General features: G+C 36.3%; 1 protein-coding gene across 1 annotated transcript; it reads left to right on the forward strand.

The window, feature by feature from the left end:
- The first annotated feature begins 7,584 nt into the window (after nucleotides 1-7,584).
- On the forward strand, nucleotides 7,585-14,385 carry LDLRAD1 (low density lipoprotein receptor class A domain containing 1). The gene is made up of 4 exons (XM_007432724.4): nucleotides 7,585-7,828; nucleotides 10,083-10,220; nucleotides 12,308-12,436; nucleotides 13,730-14,385. Exons 1-4 carry the CDS (start codon nucleotides 7,606-7,608, stop codon nucleotides 13,876-13,878), a joined length of 639 nt encoding a protein of 212 aa, XP_007432786.2. The 5' UTR covers nucleotides 7,585-7,605; the 3' UTR covers nucleotides 13,879-14,385.
- Nucleotides 14,386-16,898: the final 2,513 nt, after the last annotated feature.

Raw genomic sequence — 16,898 nt, forward strand, 5'->3', positions numbered from 1 at the left:
TCTACCATGTCAATTGTTTTGATTTTAACTTGCAGGCATTAATTAACTTAATGTAATTAAATTGCTGTAATTACTTCAACTAGAATTGCTTTACATTACTTCTTTTTGGATTCTCACTTTTTTTATGATGTCTCTGCCTCTCAGATTAAGCACAGGTCTAAGCCACTAATATTCATTTGTAGGTTGAGAGAAAATTGTACCTTCTCTATTGGAGGCCCTTCAACATATTGCTATGAATTCTTTGTTCAGTATGAGAAACTTGAACAAAAACATAATCACCATTCTACAATAAAGTCATTAAAAGAGCCAGTAGCCCAGTTTTTTATAATATTCAATTTAAGGTGTTTCTTTCTTTAGTGAGCAAAGTCTATATTACAATTCTTAAAGGATGTTATCCTACAAAACCTCAGGTTCTGCTCTCAGAACAATTCTGAAAGTTCTTAAAGCAGGCTAGATAGGGAAACTACGCCCTTCTATGCTAGATAATCTCACAACAGGAGCAGCTTCTACTTGCCTGAGATAGGTGTTTCTTTCACCACAGCCTGTTAAAAAATGAGGCCAATTCTATAGGGTATAGAAAATACCTAGAGCAAGAGTTTCAAAAGTTATTCTGGCTAATGAACCTGTTAAATTCCCAGAACCTCTGATCAAAAGACAAAGCTCTCATGATGGAAAATTGACTAGATTTGAATGAACTTTTTATTTTTTGCCCCTAGTCTCACGGAACTCCCAGGAATAAAATCTGCAAAACCCTGATTTAGAGAATATGGCTTCTTTGATTTTTTAAAAATGCAAATACTGTTTATCACTATTTTTCACGGTTGGTTTGATCCTAATGTAACCAAGTATAAAACCATATGTGCTTCAAAGTATACCTCAGATAAGAAAATTAGCTTGACCCAGTTGTGATAAATTAATCTGTTTTAAGATACAGTGAAATATTTGAGTCCTTCATAACTACAGGTGAAACTCGAAAAATTAGAATATCGTGCAAATGTTCATTTATGTCAGTAAGGCAACTCAAAAGGTGAAACCAATATATGAGATAGACGCATCACATGCAAAGCGAGATATGTCAAGCCTTACTTTGGTATAATTGTGATGATTATGGCGTGCAGCTTATGAAAACCCCAAATTCACAATCTCAGAAAATTAGAACAGTGTGAAAAGGTTCAATATTCTAGGCTCAAAGTGTCCCACTCTAATCAGCTAATGAATCCATAACACCTGCAAAGGGTTCCTGAGCCTTTAAATGGTCTCTCAGGCTGGTCCAGTAGGAATCACAAGCATGGGAAAGACTGCTGACCTGACAGTTGTGCAGAAAACCATCATTGACACCCTCCATAAGGAGGGAAAGCCCCAAAAGGTAATTGCAAAAGAAGTTGGATGTTCCCAAAGTGCTGTATCAAAGCACATCAATAGAAGGTTATGTGGAAGGGAAAAGTGTGGTAGAAAAAGGTGCACAAGCAGCAGGGATGACTGCAGCCTGGAGAGGATTGTCAGGAAAAGGCCATTCAAAAGTGTTGGGGACTTTCACAAGGAGTGGACTGAGGCTGGAGTTAGTGCATCAAGAGCCACCACACACAGACGGATCCTGGACATGGGCTTCAAATGTCGTATTCCTCTTGTCAGGCTGCCCCTGAACAACAAACAACATCAGAAGCGTCTTACCTGGGCTACAAAAAAAAAAAAAACTGGTCTGTTGCCCAGTGGTCCAAAGTCCTCTTTTCTGATGAGAGCAACTTTTGCATCTCATTTGGGAACCAAGGACCCAGAGTCTGGAGGAAGAATGGAGAGGCACACAATGCACGACGCTTGAAGTCCAGTGTGAAGTTTCCACAGTCTGTTGATTTGGGGAGCCATGTTATCTGCTGGTGTTGGTCCACTGTGCTTCATTAAGTCCAGGGTCAACGCAGCCGTCTACCAGGAGGTTTTGGAGCACTTCATGCTTCCTTCCGCAGACGAGCTTTATGGGGATGCTGACTTCATTTTCCAGCAGGACTTGGCACCTGCCCACACTGCCAAAAGTACCAAAACCTGGTTCAATGACCATGGGATTACTATGCTTGATTGGCCAGCAAACTCGCCTGACCTGAACCCCATAGAGAATCTATGGGGCATTGCCAAGAGAAAGATGAGGGACATGAGACCGAACAATGCCGCGGAGCTGAAGGCCGCTATTGAAGCATCCTGGTCTTCCGTAACACCTCAGCAGTACCACAGGCTGATAGCATCCATGCCACCTCGCATTGCGGCAGTCATTGCTGCAAAAGGGGCCCAAACCAAGTACTGAGTACATACGCATGCTTATACTTTGCAGAGGTCCGATATTGTTCTATTTCCAATCCTTGTGTTATTGATGTCATGTAATATTCTAATTTTCTGAGATTGTGAATTTGGGGTTTTCATAAGCTGTACGCCATAATCATCACAATTATACCAAAGTAAGGCTTGACATATCTCGCTTTGCATGTGATGCGTCTATCTCATATATTGGTTTCACCTTTTGAGTTGCCTTACTGACATAAATGAACATTTGCACGATATTCTAATTTTTCGAGTTTCACCTGTAGAGAGATCTATAAGTCTATAAAATTATATCTGTTGTGAATGTAGTTTCCAATGCAGATCCCCTCAGGCAGAGTGTAGACATTCCCAATCTACATATTCACAAGGGAAAAACGCTCACATACACCTACGGGATTATTCTGGCCCTTCCCTCTTTGCTGGAGAAAAGAGCATTTTGAGTCATTTTAAAATCCGGCAGAACTCCATAAGCTGTGGACTGAGACAAGGAAAAAGGGGCTCATGTGACTTTGCAGACCTGATTACAGTGTGGATGTGCCTGGAACCCAGGGGATGTCCAGCTAATTGAGACAGGAAATACCTACTTCATGAGGATTCTGATTCTGAATAAATTTAGCCAAGAATCTTCAGTAAGTTTAATATCTTTTCTTGTGTGCTGATAAGCCTCCTGTCTTTATTTCTCTATATAAATTATAGAATTAGGTGTTTAAAGCTCAGTCCTTATCTAGTCTTCAGTCTGGACATCAGGATAATTTTAGTGTAATTTGTATTGATTTCTTGAATCTTCTGTCTTTGTTTATGAAGTTTCTGGTTGTGAGAACAGGCACCATCCTGTGGTCTAGTTAGAGCGTAGCATTTGGCTTTTGTATCTTCTCTTCAACTGAGTTGTAAGCTGTATCACTATGCTCTGAATAGCTGTTAATTAGCTCCTTACTATTGAATGTTTGCCTTAAAGATTTTAAGGTTAAAAAGATTTTATATTTTCTTTTTCTTTAATAAACTTTGATTTTATTTATTTCTTGTGAGATTGGTCTATCTCCCAAAGAGGGAAGGAAGGGCTGGATCCTCTAGCCAAATGCATATAAGCTACATGGCCAGGAGGTTGCCTAATATAAATTATTTCATTCCCCCACCCCAATTTTTCCCTTTTAGTTATAGAAACATAGCATAAGTGGTAACAATCCTATGTCTCTAGCACCACCATGTTTGGGGGAAAGATACCAAGTGAGTCACTCAGTAGAAGATAAATGGTATCATTGGGAAGTACCAATCCACTATCCCCAAAGTAGGAAGATGGAACTGGGATGTGAAGTCTAGAAGAATTTCAGGAGAGGCAGGCCTCTGGCTTTCCACCCTATAGCTTAGCTATGTCACTATTCTAAATGCTTTATTTAGATCCTCTACAAAATTAGTCCCCCTTTGCGCTTATTTTAAATAGATTTGAGATTAAATGTAGGAAGTTCTTTATGCAATTTATTAAAAGGATTGCTCTTTCCACAGCAAAATGAATAGATGAGTTACATATCTCAATATTGAAATAGATTATTTTATTCTAAAATTCCAGTTATGACAATGGGCTGCATAGCAATTTAGAGCATATAGACTGAACTCCATATGATCTCATTTTATTAACATATGTATACTACCATGCCTCATGAGAATATCCAGTTGCAAATACCTTGTTAGAAGTAAGATACTTCCGCCCATCCCAAGCAACTAAATCCATGCTGTTTAAAAAATATCTTCTTTAATTTTTTAACATCCTCAGTTAACAGCATTAAAAGGTTATCACAAATTTAAAAACTAATTTGGTGACTTCTTAATATGCCATGTTCTTTTTGTGCACCTAACTGCGACACTGGTTAAAGAGAAAAATCCAGTTTAGAAATTACAGCTATGAACTACTTCAGTAATTGTAAGAGAATTCTAGGTTTACCTAATTAAGAACAAACAGCCATACGTGAGCACTCAGTGATCGGGGGAGTATGCTCAAAGGTGTTCATACTTAGTTAATGTAGCTTTACAAAGAGGATTTGTTTCACAATGGTGGCCTTTTCATATAAGGAAATAATTTAAAAGTTAAGATGGTTTATTTCCTGAGCCTTGAAAATAACATTGTTCTTACTTATAATTACTTTCTCTATTTTGTTCTTGCCTCTAGCATATACTATAACTATTTGTGAAGTTTACTTATGTGTCTATCAGTGGCTGAGACATTGCTGGTAATTTTCTTTGAAGGCTGAAAGACACAACATAGACCAAAGGGGATTTTTTGCTTTGTGCTTGCTTCCATTTTCCTAGATATGATGGAGTTTAAGTCATACCTAAAAGAAGAAAAGAGTCATTCTCTTTTCTTCTTCTGTTTCTCTTAGTAACCAGGTAACACAGCTCCAGGTATGTATCTGGTGGCTTGGTCTCCTAATAAACACACCACTTAATAAAAGCTAGTTCCTCTTTCTGTCTTTAGTAGCAACACCGTTTTAACACTGATGATTGAATGGTCAGAACAATTTCCCCTTTCTCATCAGTATAATCCTGCTCAGCTTCGAGAAGGAAAATGAACAGGACTTACCCGCAGGTAATCAGCCATCCCTTTAGAATAATTATATGAAAAGTCTAATGTTACCACTATTGGATTAAAATAATAATTTTTGTTTTCTATAAACAAATTCCAGACAAGGCACAAATACTGGCATGTCATATGCAGTTACTTAATAACAGAAAATTGAATTAAATATAAGAATAATTGAATATTTATGATACTTACTTGATTCTCCAAATATGCACAATGTGATAGGATGCAGTATTTTTTTTTATTTATTTCAGTTATTTTGCTTGTATCCCACCTTTTCTCTGAGAGCTCAAAGTAGCTTAGTTAGAAGTTTTCCCCAATTTTATACCAGCAATAATACCCTGTGTAACATCCCCAATACACTTCATGGTTGAGCAGCCTCCTGGTCCAAATCTATAACCTTAATTGATGTAGCTACTAAAGTAGTTACTCACTTTAAAGATTTTGGCTCAATATTTATTTTATTTTTATTAATTATAGAGTGTTGATACGGCTTCATTGGGTTCAGCAAAATCACATCTCACTGATAAGAAAGGTAAAAAGTTCTAAATACTTAGTGACAAAGTACTAGATGCTTAATATATATAGTGAAGTGACATTTTGAAAGAGAGTAGAGAATACACAAAAACAGGCAAACACACACACCTAATGTTGCCATGTGGAATCTTTACAGTTTTGAATTAGAAAGTTGTTAATAGTGTATAATTATGTTAGAAACAGAAAATGCTACCCATTCAAAAATGACTTACCATAGGTTACAACTAGAAAATGTATATTGTGAAATTTGGGACAGAGAGAGGTGTCATTGCTTAAATTCATATTAAATATTAATTCAATTAATTTAATAAAATACTGTATATTTTAGATGTAACCATTATTGCATTTCCCACCATACTAGAATAGTGGAATGATAGATAGATGATAGATATAGAGAAGGAGGGGAGGGAGGGAGGGAGGGAGGAAGGAAGGAAGGAAGGAAGGAAGGAAGGAAGGAAGGAGAAAGGAAAGAAAGAAAGAAAGAAAGAAAGAAAGAAAGAAAGAAAGAAAGAAAGAAAGAAAGAAAGAAAGAAAGACTGTACAAATGGAAAACAGGGGAAAACATTCTTTAAATTATTATTATTCAGCTTCTTTTATTTCTTCCTGTGCATATGTTTCCAGTCCTGCTAGCTGGGGATTCTGTGAGTGGCAGTCCAAAACAACTGAAAGATATCAAATTGTACAAGTTTGTTCTAGCTTTTAAAATCTTTGAGTAAAAGACTATGATTTCAAGATAGATTCTTAATTATGTCATAAAAGGATAACAGTTTTAATTTTATTTATTTATTTTATCTAAAGCATTTATATGGCCACCCATTTCAGACATGGCATGCAAAAGAAAAAAAAAATCAAAACCGACAAATACAAAAACGGCACATATAATTAAAGGCTAATAAACCAAAAGAAAGGGCAGAAGTATACTATAATGCCTCAGCACGGGGACTCTACTCATCCTGGTCCAAAGAACCAGGTCTCACCTTCTTAAAGGCCTGCAGGGTTGTACATACACCCATATGTACTGTAATTATAATAGAAAAAAATACAGACATATGCACCTGGGAAGGAAACCGGAAAGATAAAGGTAAATGACATGATTTTCCTCTGAAATTGTATCAATGGAAGGATATGGTATCATTCATCAGTACAGGATAACAGTGGAAATGTTGAGAAATGGTATTTTTTCTCTGTTAAGCTACTTAAAGGCAGGGAGGGTAGAATCCAAAATGTGATAAATATATTTCTCTTGGGCTTGGAATCCTGTTTATTTCCTCAATTTTCTTGTTGCGTTCAATGAACAAGAAGCATAGCTTGGAACACACACTTTATCTGCAGAAGATCCAGATTCAGTGTTCAACCTGTCTATCTGGGAAGGAACATTATAAACAGGTTTCAAAAAACCTCTTCCAAACAACCTGAAGAATACTGCCTGAATAAGGAACCCTAGATTTCTAAGATAAATGGTCTGAAAGCAAATGCATTTGTTTCTTAAATGTTACCATATAATTTGTTGAAGACCACTTTGGAGTTCCTGCTAGACAAAATGGTCTTTGCAAAAGACCAGCTGTTCTGTGGCATTAAGGCAACAGAAAGTCCCCTTAGATCAGTGTTTCTCCACCTTGGCAACTTTAAGATGTGTGGACTTCAATTCCCAGAATTTCCCAGCCAGCATGAAGTCCATATATCTTAAATTTGCTGAGACTGAGAAACACTGCATTAGATTTTGCTTTAACATGTTTAGAGATTTGGACAAATGAAAATATTACAAGATTCATGCAGTTATACAGGCTTTATTTTTAACATGAATGGGACCATATGATTTATGACAAGAGCAAAGACTTTTAAGGATGAATATTTGATATTAAAGAAAAAGTAAAGTCTCCTGTAAGTCAGGATCAGATAATGGGTAACTTCTGTGCTGCTTTCTTGGCAATGATACAGAAGTGCTTTCACACTGCCATCTTCAAGGAGATCTTTCTTTTACTTCCCATCAAGCTACACCCCTGCTATTCCTAGTAGTTTCCTGTGTAAATACTAATCAGGTAGAAGTTGCTTACATTTTTGAGATCTACCAGGGTCAGACAAGTGCTGCTCACTATATGAAGTAAATTGTAATGGTGTTAAGAATCCATGTATTCCCCCCATGCCACTCCCAATGGTCCTATGTAGATCTTCTGGAAAGAAATTAATTGATGGGAGCTGGCAGAAGCCAATATGTGTATGGATTCTGCAATAGTTCTCTTTCAATGGCAGGTACTACTCATGACCAACCAGACTGCTGTAGAAGGTGTTTTGCATGGATCCCTTGCACTCGACGATGCATCTGTGTATCTGCCATTAGTCTTATTATATTTGGTATAATCATTGCTATCATCGCATTGGTTGTGACACTTGGCATTCCTCCTCCTACCCCAGGTCAGTTATTTCCAGATTTCAGTTTTAGTCTGACATAGATATTTACCACTGGAAGAATTGCCTGTGCTCTTTCAGTATGTCAGATGGTGAGAGTGTTGTCTGAAATATCAAGTGTTAGAAGAAAGGAGATCTCATTTGTTTATCAATATAACCAGCAATGGGCATTTTTAAAGCATAGTTTCTGATGTGCCATCAGTAACCACTCCAGAGTGTCTAACATGCCTTCTGTGTTCCTTGTACTGTTTTGCTATCAGGAAAATATCTATGGCTTGTGACATTTACTTTTGGATGTTTTTTGATCTACTATTATATGTATGTATCTTCCATAAAGAGCAGTCCTGGACTGATTCAGATACTCCGATCTCGAAACAGCATTGCCATAGTTGCAGCTAAATGCAAGAAATGCCTATTCTAACCTTATGACCTAGCATAAGTAAATCTCTTGTGAGTCACAGTTGACTTTTCAAACATATCCATGTAGTTTTCTTGGCAATAGGATGGACATGTTTTGTCACCATCACCTTCTAGGATCTCTTTTGACTGGTATATCTTGGTAGTGTCCCACTCAAAAACAAACCAGACCTGATCCTGCTTAGTTTCTGGGCCAAAGCTAGGTTTGCCAGCTGTTACTATCTGTACTTAGGTAAGTCATAATCAAACATACAACCCATAAATGAATCTCTTGATCACCTTTCCTTGTCCAGCTGAGCATGGCAACACTGTTATGGTGGGTTTAGAGTAAACTAGGTCCAATAAATCTAGAGAAGCTAAATGATACACCTAAAAATAATTATTTCCATCTTAATAAAAATGCATCTATTTCTTAAAAAAAAACTAATTTCATGGAACACCACATTTATGTTACATAGGACAGGCTGTCAATATCATAAGCAGGGAAGGGCAGTGAAGCCTCATATATTATCCTTGTCCCCCTCCATCCCAGGTTTACCTGCATCAAGTGGGAAAGTCCAAAATGAGATTCTGATGTTATTCAGTTGGAAGTAGTTGCAACCTCCCTTCAGATTTCCCTGCTCAAACTGGGAAGATCTGGGTGAAGGGTACAGAGCCACCCTGTATAACCCCTCTATGCTTATACATGCTTAGAGTATAAAAGAGACTTCTTAGATGATAGATACTGAAAACTTCCTAACTATATGTTGGCTATATAGTTGACATATAGCTGCTTTCTTGAATCAAATGCTGTAACATCCATAATATAGCTTACAATTGGCCAACATTTAACTTAATGAGCGTTAATAACTCCACTTTGATAGACTGTCAGTTTGTGATTCGCATTAAGTTCCACACCTTTTGAAGCTGAATTTGATTGCCACTAAAAGGTACATGATCTAGTATAATTAATCGTGCAGTCGCCAAAACACTGAGTGCTCAATGCTTTGTAGAAAGCATATGAGATATATATGGGCAATCTAACTTTTTTTTTTAAAGTACTGTAGGCCAATTATCCTTTAATTCTTATACTGCTCTATTCTAAGTTCAAGGTTGCTTTTTACCAAGATATAGTTAACATTATTACAGTGCTATAACATTATGTAATTAACTATATGTGATATAATTAATATTTGATATGTATGTGACATGACATATTTTGATATATGATTTCTAAATCTCACATAATTCCAATTATTGGACAGAAGAGCCTGAAAACATGGCTTTGCCATTTGGTCTGGAGATCCAGTAACATGGGTTGTGGTGGTTATATTGTTACAGAAACTGACTGCACTCTCTGGCAAATGAAGTTTTATGATTTTACTATTTTTAATGTTATTTTGTTGTTATGATTTTTGATTGTTTGTTGTACGGTACTGTTCTTTGTGGTTTTAACTTTGTACACCACATACATGAGATGGGCGGTTATATACATGTACTAAATAAATAAAATTCAACTTAGCTTCCTGAGAAAATCACCTCACTCTACCTACTGGTAGAGCCAGTTTGAGTTCAATGGAATAAGAGCTCATTCTGACTGTGGGATTCACATCTTGTTGGCGTGAAGTTCAGTGGGTTACTTTAGTAAAAGTTCTCCTTGTTCTGTCACAGTTCTGTAGAAATTATGTTAAAATCATCTTTAATAGAAAAGGGATATAGAAGGAATTAAGGTATGTTTGAAGATTGATTATATTCTAAACCCTTAATTTGAATTGCATCAATATCATAGAGGTATATAGTGCTGTCAGTTCTGATTATTTAGTGTCAGTACCTACAATTTGTTTCTCTGGATTTTATTTTTCAGTTATTCGTTTATGTGTGACTACCAGTAATCAGACAGGCTTTTTATGTGATAACAGAGAGACCTGCATTCCAGCCAGCGAAGTTTGTGACACAAGAAAAAATTGTGCAAATGGGGAAGATGAACTAAAGGCATTATGTAGTAAGAACCTTATGTTGTTCCCTTCTTCTTGCCCGTTTCATATCACATGCTTTTTTCTCTAGAATATCTTAGGCTCCTTGTAAAGAATATGTGATCGAGTGAAAAAACAGAAGCTAAATGTTTTCATTGCTGCAGTTTTAATGTATCGTGTCATTTAGAAGGGCATTTTTGGTTATTTATGCTATGTCTTAAAGCAAACAAGTAGCTTACAATAGGGCTACTAGATCTCAAGGGCCAAAACAGCAAAACATTTGCATATTAATTTCTATATTGCTTTATAGGACACTTGTACAGCCTGCATATTAAGTTGCATAATATTTTGAGTCATTTCTCCCCAACAACCTTTGAGTCTGACGATTAGTGGCTTTCAGTTGAATCTAATATTCTTTTTCTAAATAAGATCCCCTTATCCCATATTCCATCCCTTTATTATATTATTTGCTCTAGCAAATAATACAAACATCTCCTAAGCTGAAGGGAGAGCCCATAACACCAGGGCAAGCACAGTGTTAGAGAAAAGCAGAGCACATAGTAACATAAGCCCTTGCACTTTTTGAAACAGATGATGTGCTAAAACACTATAATAACCATCAGAAATGAACTAAGAATAAAATTGATCTTAGTCCTCTTCAGTTTCTTCCTGATGTACCTATGCATACTTCTCATTTCAGCAAATCTTTTACATACAACTGCATTGTTCTGCAAACAATTGCTTTGCTGTCAATTCTTTTTTTTGCACTCAGCCTCTGTCCAACTCACTTCTCTCTATCTCATCCCTCAACCAAGTTTTACAATGAAGATGAGCCCATTTGGACTTTAAAAGAGTTATCTCCTAGCATAGTTGAGGAAAATACAGCAAAGAAGAGCAGGAAATGAAGTTAGAAGGAAATCTTCATCAACTTTGGATAGCTTACATCACGTTTGAGTTTCCTAGAACATTATGTTTTGAATTAGAATTAGCCTATGGTCAAAGGCAAGATCCAAATATTCTGCATTTCTTTAGCTTTACAAATCAATGCAAGACCTGGTAGTCCCTTTTTGAAAAAAATTATATTTTGTTTTAAGATTACAAGAAGCAGGTTTGTTCTGAGAAGTTGCTTCTAATTGAAATATATCAATAGGTGTTGATCACTGCCCTACCTCCCACTTGCTTTGCTATTGTTTTCAGAGGCTAGATTCATACATTGCATTAAGGCATACTGACTTGGAATGCCCAACATGCTAGGTTAGGGTGAACTGGAATTGGTAGTTTATGATTTAAGGTGTTGTGGAGATTCAGCCTTTATTTTAACATGTTGTTTGAGCATTGCATGTTATGTCAATGTAGCAGTTATGATTTGTAAGCTCTCTTTAGAGCTGAACATGTTGTGGGTATCCATCCAGTGTGACTTGTTTGGTTTTGGCTTAATATGTTGGGTGAACACAGATAGTTGTGGATTATTCAATAAACCATAGTTTAGCACAAACTGCAAGTTTGATCAATGCATTCTATTTTGGATTGCAAGCTCATTTTACTAGGAACCTTTGCTTTTGTATTCTCTAGAAGGCCATGCTCATGGGTAGACAGAGAACTAGATAAGTTGTGGCAAAAATTACTCTATCGCAACCCAGATCCAGGGCTTCTTGGTACTCAACTCCTTTCAATTATTGTTCCAATTCCAGTTAACAATTAAGAATTCAGGATAGGTTAACTAAGCAAAACTGGATTTTTCCAGATATACTTTAGAATTACAATCAGTATATAAAAACATTTAAACTTGCCATTCAAAAAGTTTAAGCCAAAAAACAGCAACAATTGAAATAATCAGTTAAAAAAAAATCATTTGCTAAACCAAGGATGGGCAATCAATTTTAGTCTGAATTAAATATTTTAGCACCCAACAGCTGTGCATTTCTAAACAAAATCAGTGTTCCATTGAGATAGCCAGGATATTCCTTATATTTCCTTAAATATTGAAGTTTTTATATGTGAGAGCTCTGGGTTTGTTTATTAATATAGTATTTTCTCCCTGAGAGATCACATTTTAAGGAATCGGTTTTTTAACCCCAGTGCAAGCTTAAATTTATTTGTTTGCTTGTTTTGGTAGGTGATTTGCCAAAAAATCTTCCTGGACACTTGATATTTTATTGCAGCAATCACAGGTTTTGGATCTACGCAGACAGAAGATGTGATGGGTTTAACGACTGTGGAGATTGTTCTGATGAAATAGGCCCACGTGAGTCCTTTACTTGCTGAAAAATTAAAGTTTTAAATATAAATTAATATTTTAAGACATTTGTTGTCTCCCAAAGCTTTTTACATCAGTTAAAAAGGAAAGACAGATCTTGCCCTCAGACATAGAAGGTGAAATACACATACATACCCATACACACACACACACAAACAGAAGGGAAACAGAAGACTGGTTATCCAAGGCAAGAACAAAGGGATTTTTTTAAAATTTTAAAATATTTTATTGCAGCAATTGCCCTGCATAAACTACAAAACATAAAAAGTAATAACAAAAACATAAAATAATTCAAACAACCAAAATAAAACATATATAACTTAATTTCGTCGTGCACCCATTAACCGTGGGACTTATAACCCTTATCTCTTTACTTTTTGTTATCATGAATTTTTATTAATAATTTTTAATAAGCCCTCCTCTCCAAAAGGATATATATTGATCTGGTTTTACTCCCTTTCCTTTAACAAAAATGTATTCCAGAAATTCACCCCATATAACATCAAAATCATTCCTTTTCGCCAAACCCTTTTTATATTTTAGTTCACATGTCAATTTATCATTAATAGCAATATTCCATATTCCTTTAAACCAATCTTCAAGCAATATTCCATATTTCCTTAAAGCAATCTTCAAGGAATTTAACGCAGCATAGTTATGCAGTTCTGGCTGGGCTGTTCTTGCCTTGCTGATGTTCTTTCTTATGCAGGGCCTTTCACTCTCTGACCAGAAGGATGAGAAAATGATTAGCTATTTCCATAACGCTGCCAAGAAAAAAAGTGGATGGATATAATTATAAGTTTATGAGCTCCCACTAAAGGTTTTTGAAATACCTTTTCCATTATGGTGTATGCATTCTTCTTTTGTACATGCCCTCCCGTAGTGTACAGGCCAAATATATTCAAGGAGTAATACAAAACTGGATCACATTTGACTAGGAAGCACAATGGAATATAAAGTGCAGTGTTGCTATGTTATTTACTGACCAGCAGGATTTTTCTTAAATATATGTAAATAAGATCAAGAGAATGAATTGACATAAATATGTTAAAAAGGGCCAGAGTCCTCTTTGGCGTATGGTGATTTCTCCAACCTTGAGCCTTCCAGATGTATAAGGACTAGAGTTCTCACAAGTCTAAGTGAGCATCACCAGCAGCCAACGTTTCAGAATTTTGACTGGGGGACGCTTAGATTGGATTACCCACTAACCATTGTATGCTTTTTGGGAAGAAAAGCCTTATGAAATGTGTTCAAGTGTGGTTTCTTTTTTTAAACTTGTAGGAGCCAGCTGTCCTCCTTGTGGATCTAAGTCATGGAGTTGTACCATGGTAGTCTTCCATGATTATTGTACTTGCATCCCTAGAAGTCTTTGCCGAGATGGAATACAACACTGCTCTGACTGGTCTGATGAATACTTGTGTACAAGATAAGCAGATAAAGACACTGGAGAAGATAAAAAGAGCAATTCGTTGAGAACCATGCTGTTGTGGAATTGCAAATAACTTTAAAGGGACTTCACAAAAAATGTTTTATGCGGTGTGGATATGCTCATCTATCAGTTGTTGCTGCTCTTCATAGCATTTGCCCTGCTTGGTTGCAGGGTCCACTTGTTTTGCACTGCACTCACCTAGTTCTCACAGTGAAGCTATCAGTCCTTGATGGAACAAAGGATTTTGGTTTTCATCCAGTTTGTCAGAGAGCCTGATGCTGCTGTTTCCAGATCAGTGACTTGTTTAAATTCAGTCTTTATATTCTTCAGTTCTTGCACATATGTTCATATAGCAATAAAGCAACTTATTTGTAAATCAGAGGTAATGACTTTCGTCTTATATCAGCTTAAGTTATTTAAGACAGGAGTGTTTAAATACAGGGGAGAAGAGACACATTCAATGTTTAGCTGGCAGGAGCCACATTCCAAACAGCGGGATTAAAACAAACTAAATTTGAATATATTTTGTATGTTTCAATCATTATTTATTCATGGTCCTTTTCTATCACATTAAAAATCACAATTTGGTAACAAATGGCTGCACCAAAGGTTTTTGAAGACTGCATGGAACAGGATACATGCTCGCAGAATGCACACCTTTAATATAAGAGGAAGCTCAATCAACATTGTTATATCAGAATTACCGCAGAACTGCAGTGTTAGTGACTGTGCCATCACACTGAAGTGTGCCAGGCTATGATATTAGCTGTTACCTTGTTCTTGATAGTCATTAAGAGATCAGCAATGACTGGCTGTGCAGACATTGTGTTGAAAGTGCTTTTCATATGCTTCATGATTCCTTTCTCTTGATAGATTACAGGCTGTTTGGTGAGAATGCTTTAAGTTCTGCTGGTATATTAATTTAATATTGGATGAAAACTCAGGTTCTTCAACTGATGAAATAGCTCTTAAAACAATCTTAGCTGTTATTTTTTTCTTTTGTAATCTATCTAAAATATAAAGTCTGCTAGAGAATGAACTGACACTGAAGATCTTTTCCCACTACCAAGTTACCCTTCCTTAAGTTAGTAAAAAGCTGTAGCAATATGAAATTTGTCCCCACTGTTGATCTCTATCCTGCCTCTATTCCCAGCTAGTTATCCAAAGAGGACAATGGATGACAAAATCTAAGAGCTAAACCCCCTTGAAGCTGTCTTTGGGTGATGTCAGAAAGAGGAGAACAATTTTATTTTATTACTGGTATGACTATGGACAACATAAGCTGGTCTCACTCACTGACTAGGGATGAGATGAAGGCAAAACTTTGGGGACACTGCAGGAAAAAAGAGTTACCAGAGTATGTTTGTGCCATGATCAGGTACAAATGGGAACACAGCCTCAGATTCATTATTCATCTCTCTCCTATAGAAATCCAATGGTATCCAAGTTATATTTCCCTCCAGTGCAGTCCTTGGAACCCCTCAAAATCTGCTCAAGCACAGGGGTATCCTCCAGAGCAGATATGGTGGGTGCCGAAGCATCCATGAGTAGGGATAAAAGAATGTAAGTCTCCAACATAAGAATTTGTCCTGCCATTTGTAATCTGCAATTATGAGAGCTCCATGAATCTTTTCTGACAGTGGCAAAATCAATTAAAGACGGGATATGCATGATTTTTATTCCTTACCTAAGTCTGTATAAATAGATCATGTGGTTTAGAGATCATTAGTATCCTATTTTGTAGATCACTTTAAGTATATCTGTGTATGTAGGGGTGGTGGAGAAAGATACAGATAGATACACACACATAACATTAGTATGAATTACTCCCTTTTTCCCTCTCATACAGTCATTCCACATACAGTAAGCACAAACATTTACACAAGTATATATGAACCTTCACAGCACAAGATCAAATGATGACCTATTAAAAACATCTGGATAAGGTTATAAGTCATGCTCATTATTTTTTTAAATCAAAAATACTATAATTTTATAGTAAACTTGCAATTCTTTCAGAAAAATATGTATTTCAGCAGAGTTTCTAAAATTATATTGATAATATAGATAATATTTGAAAATTCAGCCACATCGCTTGAAATGAAGCAATAAGGAGGAAAAATCCTCAATATAGTAGTGAAATGAAATCAATGGGATAAGAATTTTCCATCTGTCAACTCTTATTTAATACATCTAAGGATTTATAAACTACCTCAACTCTACTTTTTGTAGTTTTTTAAACAACAAAAAGTTAACAAGATCAAATACCTACTGACTTTCCTGGTGAATAAATGTGTTACCTGTAGAGAACCAAGTTATCTTCCAGAGTTGACTTGGGGTTACTTGTAGAAAATCAAGCTACGATTCTTCCAGATTAGCTGCGTGAGTCTGACAGCATAAGTAATACTGGGAAAGGAGCATTTGTAGACCAGTCAATTAGCACTTTATAAAGAATCTTAATCCTGTTCCATAAAAGAGAATAAGAAGAATTCAAACAGACAAACATCTGCTACACAACACCCCAGACTTAACGATTGTTGGTAAGACAGACAAAAAAGTTTGGATAGTGGACATCGCAATACCTGGAGACAGCAGAATAGAAGAGAAAGAACTGGAGAAAATCACAAAATATAAAGACCTACAAATAGAACAGGGGTGCCCAACCTGGGGTGCCTGCACCCCCAGGAGGTCCAAGATGGAATTTCAAGGAGGTGCAACAATTTTATGCACTGAGTTAAAAGCTTATTTTTTTAAGTTCAATTTGTTCACTCACATTAGAAATGAGACTTCTTCATGTTCAAATGTGATACTACTTTTGTAGGGGGTGCGAACATTAATCAAACATTTCCTAGCGGTGTGGGACATAGAAAAGGTTGGGAACCACTGAAATAGAACAACTGTACTAAAGAAAGCAAAGACAGTACTAATAGTAATAGGCACCCTGGATGCAAGTCCAAAACATGTGGAGCACCACTTGAACATCACTTGCATTGACAAAATTACCATCAATCAATTGTAAAA

The sequence above is a fragment of the Python bivittatus genome, unplaced genomic scaffold, assembly GCF_059951505.1.
Source record: "Python bivittatus isolate LINGU-HERP-01145 unplaced genomic scaffold, Pbiv_v1 ctg000700_np1212, whole genome shotgun sequence".
Taxonomy (NCBI): Eukaryota; Metazoa; Chordata; class Lepidosauria; order Squamata; family Pythonidae; genus Python; species Python bivittatus.